At 44.0% G+C, this 8,514-nt stretch overlaps 1 protein-coding gene across 1 annotated transcript in view; it reads left to right on the plus strand.

Moving 5' to 3' along the window:
• Positions 1-8,514, plus strand: part of PPM1H (protein phosphatase, Mg2+/Mn2+ dependent 1H) — a 203,324-nt gene that overhangs the window by 166,807 nt on the left and 28,003 nt on the right. The window contains exons 7-8 of the mRNA XM_035889359.1: positions 4,073-4,136; positions 5,857-5,964. Of these exons, the coding sequence (XP_035745252.1) occupies positions 4,073-4,136; positions 5,857-5,964 (172 nt within the window). The remainder of the gene's footprint in view (positions 1-4,072; positions 4,137-5,856; positions 5,965-8,514) is intronic.

Here is an 8,514-nt window from a genome sequence, read left to right on the forward strand (position 1 = left end):
ATATATATATATAGTGTGGATTTTGGGGTTTTTTGGTCATCAACAACTTCTACTCTTACATGAATTTGTATATGCTTTCAGAAGGCCAGTTTTAAGAACAAATTATATGGCAGGAGAATGCATAACACATGTAAGAAATTATCTAGCATTTTGGCTCTGAAATCCTGGGATTTGGGAGCTGACCAGTTTTTCCAAGTTCTGACCCAGCAATATGCAGGTAACTTTGGTAATCTTTTATTTAAAGAGTGCCTAAAGCACTGCTAATGACCTCAGCACTGTAGGAAACTTCGTCCGTAGATTGTCTTGTGCATTTAGCAGCTTCTGGTGATTATTTCACCATGTATTTAGAGCAGATTCCAGTTAGCATATGAGTAACATCATGTCAGTCCTAGTTCTTTCGTTCTGACATCTCTTTTGGCTCCCGGTGCGATTTGGCCTGGTTTTCCAAAATGTTGATCCTGAGTCCAAATGTAACTTTGTGGGTGGTACATATGTCAAGCCCTAGTTCAGTATTTTTGGACAGCAGTAGCATTTCATAATTCTTTTGAAATGAAAAGAAGAAACGAAGTTAACTGAAAAAAAATGCAGCTAGATCTAGCTGGGCACAAGCTCGCCTTTTCTACTCTTGACAGGATTTAGGCTCGCTCAGAGCAGCAAAAAGCCTTGCCTTTATAACCTGTCTTGTCATGCCCTGGTGGCCACTGAGACCTCCTGGGATGCGGATGAGGAAGACGGGGAGAGCGGAGGGTTGCAACCCTGTGTTTGTGTTCGTTAAAACAGTGAGCTAGGCTGAATTACGTAGATGGCTGAGTAAGGCCATGTTGGCACTAAAAAAGCCAAACAACCCCCTCAGGTTCTCCGTATGTCTGTGTTTGATATACCTACTGCCATATTATATCTTTATATACAGCACGCTCTAAACAGCACAGGAAGGTATAAATGCAACTTTATTACATAAAATCAAGTGAAATAGTCCAGAAGGTTGTAGCCTGTGTGAAATAAACACATGTACAAAGTACAGGAGGTTTCACAGGGCATAAATCAAAATGAACTTCATAGCTTCCTTCCTTCCTTCCTTCTCCCCAGTGCAGTTGCCGAGCTGCTGGCTGAAAAGCTGTCCTTCATCCTTCTCTTGCAGCAAACCACACGCTCATATATTATTAATTCTGTTTTGCTAGTAATGCGGGACATAGGTACTTTTCTAGAGCATCTCAGGTTGCTTTTCAGCGTGTCTGTGCCAGCTCCTCTGCTGTGGTTGCAGTTCTGAGCATTGTTTTTCAAGCGCTGATCATTTTTTTTGTAGGCAATAGCAACATCAACAAAAAAAAAGCATGTTTGAGATGAGTCTTGACACCCAAGTTCTGAGCCCAAGAGGTGATTTGCTGTGAGAAACCACAAAACAAATCACTGTAGCCCTCTGGGGCTCCCTCACTTGGTCGCGTAGCTTTGGAGGTCATAGGCTAGCCAGCTGCCCTTCCTAATCTGCTGATGAAACGAGTCAGCTTCAGCCCTTGCAACACGGTCTCTTCCGGCAACCTTGCAGCGATGTGTAACAGTTGAAGGCCCTAGGGATGATGGTCCTTATGGTGGTTCCATAAAGGATGCTCGACTCAGCAGTGGGGACCATTCTTTTGAAGGACACCGGCCTAAATGATGCCTTTTTCACACCTTCTTTTTTTCCTTCTTCCTAAAGCGCAGTCAGTGTGAGGTGCTATGCAGGAGAATATAAGGAAGAAGGGGAGAGAAGGAGGAAAACTTGATCCGTTTTTGGCTGCTTACAGGACAGTGTAAAGTGGGGGCTTCAGTCTTAAGTATTTGTAGTTATTTTGCAGATAATATAGTTTGTGAGTAAAGAATGGGTTTAGTTTTTTCCTTTAAGAAGGGGGTTGCAAATAGTTAAGTCACATCAACTTAGTCCTGTTTGGTATTTGTAACAAATATGTACAACTCAAAAATCCAGTAGGAATGGTTGTCTTGTTGGGCTTGTGGTTTGATTAGTCATTTGACTCTGATGCCTGATATGGACTTGGCTGATACCCTTTTTCGTGGTGTCAGAGCACAACTGGCCATAAGCAAGGGCTAGGAAAGAGTTCAGACTCCTCCTCAAAGAGGTTTCACCAGGGCTCCCAGCACTGTAGGTCCAGCTGGAAGCTTTGGGAACGTTCATGAGTGGTCAGGGATGGTAAAATTCTTCCTCCATGTTCAGACCAGGATATCCAAGTTGGTGAGTGAGGCAGAGATGTTAGCTATTCCCTGTTGGAAACAAAGGAAGGAACAAAAGCAAAGTCCATGACTGACTCATCCTTCCCAACAAAATGCTATTCCAGGATTTAAACATCAGGGAAGTATTATCATGCTGGCTACATGTAGTGATTTGTGCCTTTTTGTTTGGTTTAAGAGCTAATCTGTTTGCCCTCCCCAGTACAAAATGCCATTTAAATGCCTTCACTGTATTGTCTCTTATGGAGATGCTCAAGTATCATGGTTATATACCCAAGATTTTCTTGACTACGTGGTGTCCCACAAAGCACCCACTGCATTTTGCAAACCTTACTTGGTTCTGTTTTGGGATTTCACACCTAGTAATGTTTTGTAATGCAGGACCAGAGTCCTCCGCTAGTTTCTTCTTTGTCTTCTGTTTGCTTTTTCTTTTTTTACCCCTCCCCTAACCCTACTATGGGCCCTGCTTGTGATTTCTGAGAAATGTAAAGGTGGGGTTAAATGTCTATGCTACTCTCTTTAAGTCTGAGGCTTGCCTAGGTGATGCAGCATGTATAGCTGTGTAATCCAGCACCATTTATTGATCCCAGGTCTATGCCGTATTTCGGTGCGGCAGGGGGCAGTTCGATTACAATATAGGATTTCACCCTTAACTTTTAATTTCCTGCTGGTTTGTGTCACAGCCTTAACATTGCTTAAACATGATTGAATGTGACTCCCCGGAGCTCAAGCAGCCAGCCCGGCTGTAGAGCCACGCAGCAGGGGCCGGTGGTGGCCGGCAGGGGACCCGCTGCAGCACCTTCCCTCCTCCCGCTTCTCCCTTCCACTTTGGTGGGGAGCGCTGACTCGCGGGCTCAGGGATGATTTTGCTATCACCCTGTGGGCATTGGGCAGAGGTGGGCCATGAGGGAAGGCCGTGCAGGGAAAGGCTGGAGAGGGGCAATTTTGTGGTATGAAGGGAATCGTGTCCCTGTGGGGTGACGTACTTTAACCAAAGAGGCTCCCCAGCACCTCAGCTGAATCACATGTTAGGCAAACCATGGGACTCTACAGCTTGTGAGAATGACAGCCGTCTTTTTTTTCTTTTTTTTTTTATTTCTCACTGGCAAAATTGCTCACCTTCTCACCTCATCAGTGTCAACAGCTGGATGTGTAAAAGGTAGAGTGCGCAGGCATGCGGTAAACAGAATCAGAGCACGAGCATTTACTTCTCCTGTCTCTTGGCCATGGGAAAACTGCTGTGAAATGTGAAATCTCTGACAACCTTGACTGTTGCAGTCAAGGTCAAATGAGCACTAAATACCCCTCTAAGACTCTTCAATGCATGAAGCTTGTCTTGGTTTAAGCGGTCCTGAAAGGTGAGAATAGGATCGGAGAGCTGTTTCACACTTTGTGTACACATCCTGTCGTTGCTCACCAATTCACGTTAACAGTGTGGATCTAGTCACTGGTTAGCTTCTTGGTGGGTTTGGTTTGGGGTTTTTTTTTTTGGTTGGTTGGTTGGATTTTTTTTATGACACTGTATTACAGTATAGCTGCTGCCATAGCCAACAACATCCTACCTGATTAGGTTGTTATACCACTCCACCCCTTTTTCCTTGCAAGCCATAGGAGCAGCTTGGCATGTTAGATATTTCCTTGTGTTCACTTGTCCTTTTGGTGAAATAGGTAATTCTTTAGGGAAAATCTTCCCACAGAAAAAGAAATTTACATCTTGGTTCAAAGACAGAGTCCCTAGGAAAAACAATGTTTGGTTGTTTTGGTTTTTTTTAAATCTCAGCTGCTTGTTTCAGGGCACTGGGTCACTAATTGAGTGCAAGCTTTATAAATGTTGTTTGTCCTCCTCCCACAGGGCATACAAAACCATTGAGGAAGATGACTTGAAGTTTCCCCTTATATACGGAGAAGGCAAGAAGGTGGGCACGTTTGCTTTCCTCAGACCAAAGGAAGGAGGAATTCTGTGCTGTTTACCACTCGATTTAGCCTGTGGCAGTCCAGTGTTTTCCACTCAGTATCTCTTTATTTTATCGTTTTGACAGCTTGAAAGAATATCTTGGTTCTGTCATAAATCAGTCTCATGTCTGGGGGGCGGCGGGGGGAGCTCAACGTACTAAAAAGCATTTTTATAGCAAACAGTCATTTGCTGTTCAGTTTGCTCTTGTTTTTCTTTCGTTGTAAGTAGGCTACAATGAGACCGTCTTAAATAATTGACTTTAAATGTTCCTGGTTTCATTGTAAAGTATAACTAGGCTGGATGAAGATAGCAAAATACCTTGTGTTTGCTGAAAACAAAGCAGGAGGATATTTAGTAACATTTTAAAGTGCTCGGGGATGTAAAACCCTAATTTAGCAAGGGGAGAGATCAGGGCAGGATTTGGGAAGTGTAACACCCCTTAAACCGTATCTTCTTCAGCTAGTGTATATGAACTCACTGTTGAATTTTTCTGATGTATGAATGCTGATAGTTTTTCTTGAAAGGGAGAAACAAACTGTTCCATTGCAGTGTACTTTGTTTCCAGCTCCGTGATTAAGAACAGTGAGATCATTAGTGCTGATCCCAGCAAGCTTAGCTGGATGCAGCAATAGGATCAATATAAGGACACAGTGGTGTCAGTTTGCCAATATTGGTATGCTCACTGTGTTTCTAAATAGTGCTCCCCTGCTGCATTAGGTTCTTATCTCAATGCAAAAATACACACTCTTCAAAATTAGTCCAAGTTTTGAAGGTTCAGACCTGCAGCTTATCTCTGAATTTGGTTAGCTTTATAATTATTTGCAAAACGTTTCATGCACATCTTTTTAATTTACTTTCTTATTGCCTTATGGAGCCAGGGGTTAGTGAGGCAAAATCATTTTGAGTCAGTTGCTCGCTGTTATTGATGCTGTGAGCTCTCTTGTTCAGAAGCTGCTGCAGCTATGCTAGAATTTGGGGGAGGCAATGAGCAGAGAGTGTGGTTCCCCGTGAGGCAGTCTGCCTGGTCAGTTGTTGGAGAGGAATTAATGCAGAAGACCCCAGCACCCCTTGGGAAACAGCTCATGTCGCAGAGGAAGGTGCTTGGGGAAGAAAGTGATAGATCCAAGGTAACAGTAGACCTGCCCTGGACCGGCTCTCTGCAGAGGAGAGCACTGTGGTCAGTGCCACTGTCGCCGGCGTGTTCAGCGATTTAAGGTGGCCTTTGGCACTTTTCCTTGGTGGAGGGAATATAAGGCAATATGTCAATAGGAAGAGGCCACAGGTTTCTTAGGTGAGTAATCAGGCTCCTCATCCTTTTTATAAAAGCTGTTTCCTTCAGCAAATTATACTGTTAGTAATGCTTTCATAGACTGCCGTGGGACAGCAAGGCAACTGAGTTGGGTTTCCATCGTCCCAGTCCCTTACAGACGGCCACAGTCTAAGATGACTGTACACAGACTGGGGCATGGACGAATACAAAGCTTGGAATAATGAGAGAAACGGTGATGACGTGAGTGTGAAAAGCTTAGAAGTTGATTAGCTGTGTTAAATCTAGTGTTTCTGGGAGAAAAAAGGGAACTTATCTCTAACTGTAGCAGTTGTAGAGTAGGAACTTTACCTGATTCCCTGTTGACACAGGGCAAGTAACAAGATTTGATCCCATCTCTTTTCTTTATTTCCAGGCTCGAGTAATGGCAACAATTGGAGTGACCCGAGGACTGGGAGACCATGACCTGAAAGTGCACGACTCCAATATATACATCAAACCTTTCCTGTCCTCCTCTCCCGAGGTAAAACAGCCAAGGTTCAACTATCTGATCTGTGGGAGAGAAACAAATACATTTAGTGTGCTTATTTGTTCTTCCCAAATTGTCTGCTCCGGTTGTGGTCCAATCTAGGTAGCATGCTGCCCTTCCTAAAGGTGCAGTGTGTTAGTAACATCCACATAGTAGGAGTGTTGTAAGTTCCCCAGCTGCATGCTATGCCTCCGGTTGCTCCAGATCCCTGGCACAGCATTGATGCCTTCTCACTCCCCAGTCTACAGTTACCCCGTAGCTTCACCATTCAGTGTGACAGGCACCTATCTCTCCCCACCTTCTCATGCTTCAGCTCCCCTTGAGGACTAGATCATGCTGCCTTCACAGAAGTTGACGTAAATCCGTGTTCTCCAGAAGGGAGCACTGGATGTCTTCCACGATGGCATAGTATCCTGCATTACTATGGAAGAGTGCTTTATGTTTCCATCTATCTGCCCCTTCACCTCCAGTTCTTAATTCTTTGTGATGGTTTTGTGCAAACACCAAATAGTGGCAGGAATGGCAGCGCATTCCCAAATTATGGCATAATGAGGGCATTATGCAGTATTTGTGTTAGGGGTAGTTTTAAATGCTTCCATCATTTCAACTTGCCTCGCCACAAACAATTCCAGTCTTTGACCACCAGAGACATTGTAGTGAAGGATATCGAGCCTTTGACCACCAGAGACATTGTAGTGAAGGATATCGCGCCTTCCAAAGGGATTTGAATGTGTTTGTTAACAAGAAACATGCAAACTTTGCTATTTTTTTCCTCTGTAACTGCATTTCTGTTCCTACATCAAGGAACAGATGACACATATTTTTCATAAAATATTAAGCAAGGGCAAACCGTCCAATGACAGCACAAAAGGAGGAGGCTTTGCTTCCATGGCCCAAATGCTGAGAGCCATCCACTATCAATTGGCTTGCTGGAGATTTAACCATACCCAGTACTTGACCTTGAATTTATTGCTTGCTGTAGCAGTGCAGGAGAATGAAAACACACAAATGACCTAGTACTGCTAGGAAGGAACCAAATTACTAAATTAACCTTGCTTAGAACATACTTGAGACTTTAAAAATAAAAATGAAAAAAGTGCTGAGGGATTCTGGCCCTGAAGAAAAGGAGGAGATCTACAGACAGCCCCTTCTTCTACATTTCCTTGCTGCCAGTCCAGTACCTTCCCTCTCCCCCCTTTGAATGTGTGGTATCCCTCACTTGGGACCTGCTGCTGCTCTCAGCCAGGCAGGCAGCAGCTCTGCCCTCATCACTGTGATGGATTTGTTTAGTGCCAGCGAAATGATGCAATTCTACCTATTTATTTTTCTTTCTGGTGTGCTGAGACCCAGTGTTTCTGGGGTATGTAATGGCTGCAGCACAGTATCTCAGCAGTATCATCTCTGCCAATTGCTGCTGCAGTGTTTGTCTGTGTGTATAAACCAAAGCTTCTCATGGGCTTTTCTGATTTGTGTGGAGTGTCTGTACGTGTTCAAATTCTGGAATATGACATCCAGTTCATATGCTATCCACGTTTCAGGATCTCTTAACTGCTTCGCAAAAGGGAAGCAAAATTGGCTTTGTTTCCCCGTTCCCTTCACAGCTAAATTCAGCAGAAGCGTACGAGGGCAGGATGAGGAAAGGCAGAGCACTAGCCACCTCAATTTAGAGATACTGGCAAAAAAAGCCCTGAATTTTATTAGGAAGTAACATATGCTCCAACTTGCTTTCCATTACACCTCCTTCTCTTCATCATCTCTTCCTTCTCTTCCCAGAGAGAGCCCCAGTGCTGTATCTCCTCATGTTTTTCCCTGACTTCTGTCCATACATGGACAGGGCACCTTGCATAGAAACCAGCATTGAGAAACAACGTCTTTATGCTGCCATCTGGGAAGCTTGGCACTTGGAAGTAAAGGCAGTGGCGTCAAGCAGCAGTCATATTTGGCCCTTGTGCAGCATTGGATTTCAGATTGTTTATAGAGAGGTAGGGAAGCACAATGTCTGGTTTCCAGACCTGGAAAAGGGGAGGCACAGGAAATTAAGGCACACAGTGAGTCGTGACAGAGGGGGGATCCAAGTCCTCTGTCTTCTCTTTCTATGCAGCAATTACAGCATCCTTTCCCAAGTTGGGGGGGAATGTGGTGAGTTTTTAGAACATTTTACTTCCAGTGTGAAGCTGAAGGCTCTAGTATGCCATGTCCACCAAAATTTAGCCAAAGGAAAGGTAAGCATTCCTGAGACTATCTCCAGAAATAGGCATATAAAAGTAATTTGAGGATGGTGTGAAATGATACTTTGATAGAGTGCCAGGCTATGGGAGGAGAAGTCATGTAGCCAAGACTGACAAATGTAATCAGGATTCAGTGGCTCAGCTGTTACGAGACCAGATTTGGAGGACTTCTGCAGGTTGGTGAGCTCTAGAGAATTGAGCCTTTTATAATGAACTGGAGTAGCACAAAGCAGGCAAGCCATGGCTGAGACTCTCTGGCATGGAATTAAATATTTATTTTTCATAATGGAACAGTTCATTTGAAAGCTTTCAGCAG

This window comes from Egretta garzetta, unplaced genomic scaffold, assembly GCF_000687185.1.
Source record: "Egretta garzetta isolate BGI_Z169 unplaced genomic scaffold, ASM68718v1 scaffold502, whole genome shotgun sequence".
NCBI classification, from domain to species: Eukaryota; Metazoa; Chordata; class Aves; order Pelecaniformes; family Ardeidae; genus Egretta; species Egretta garzetta.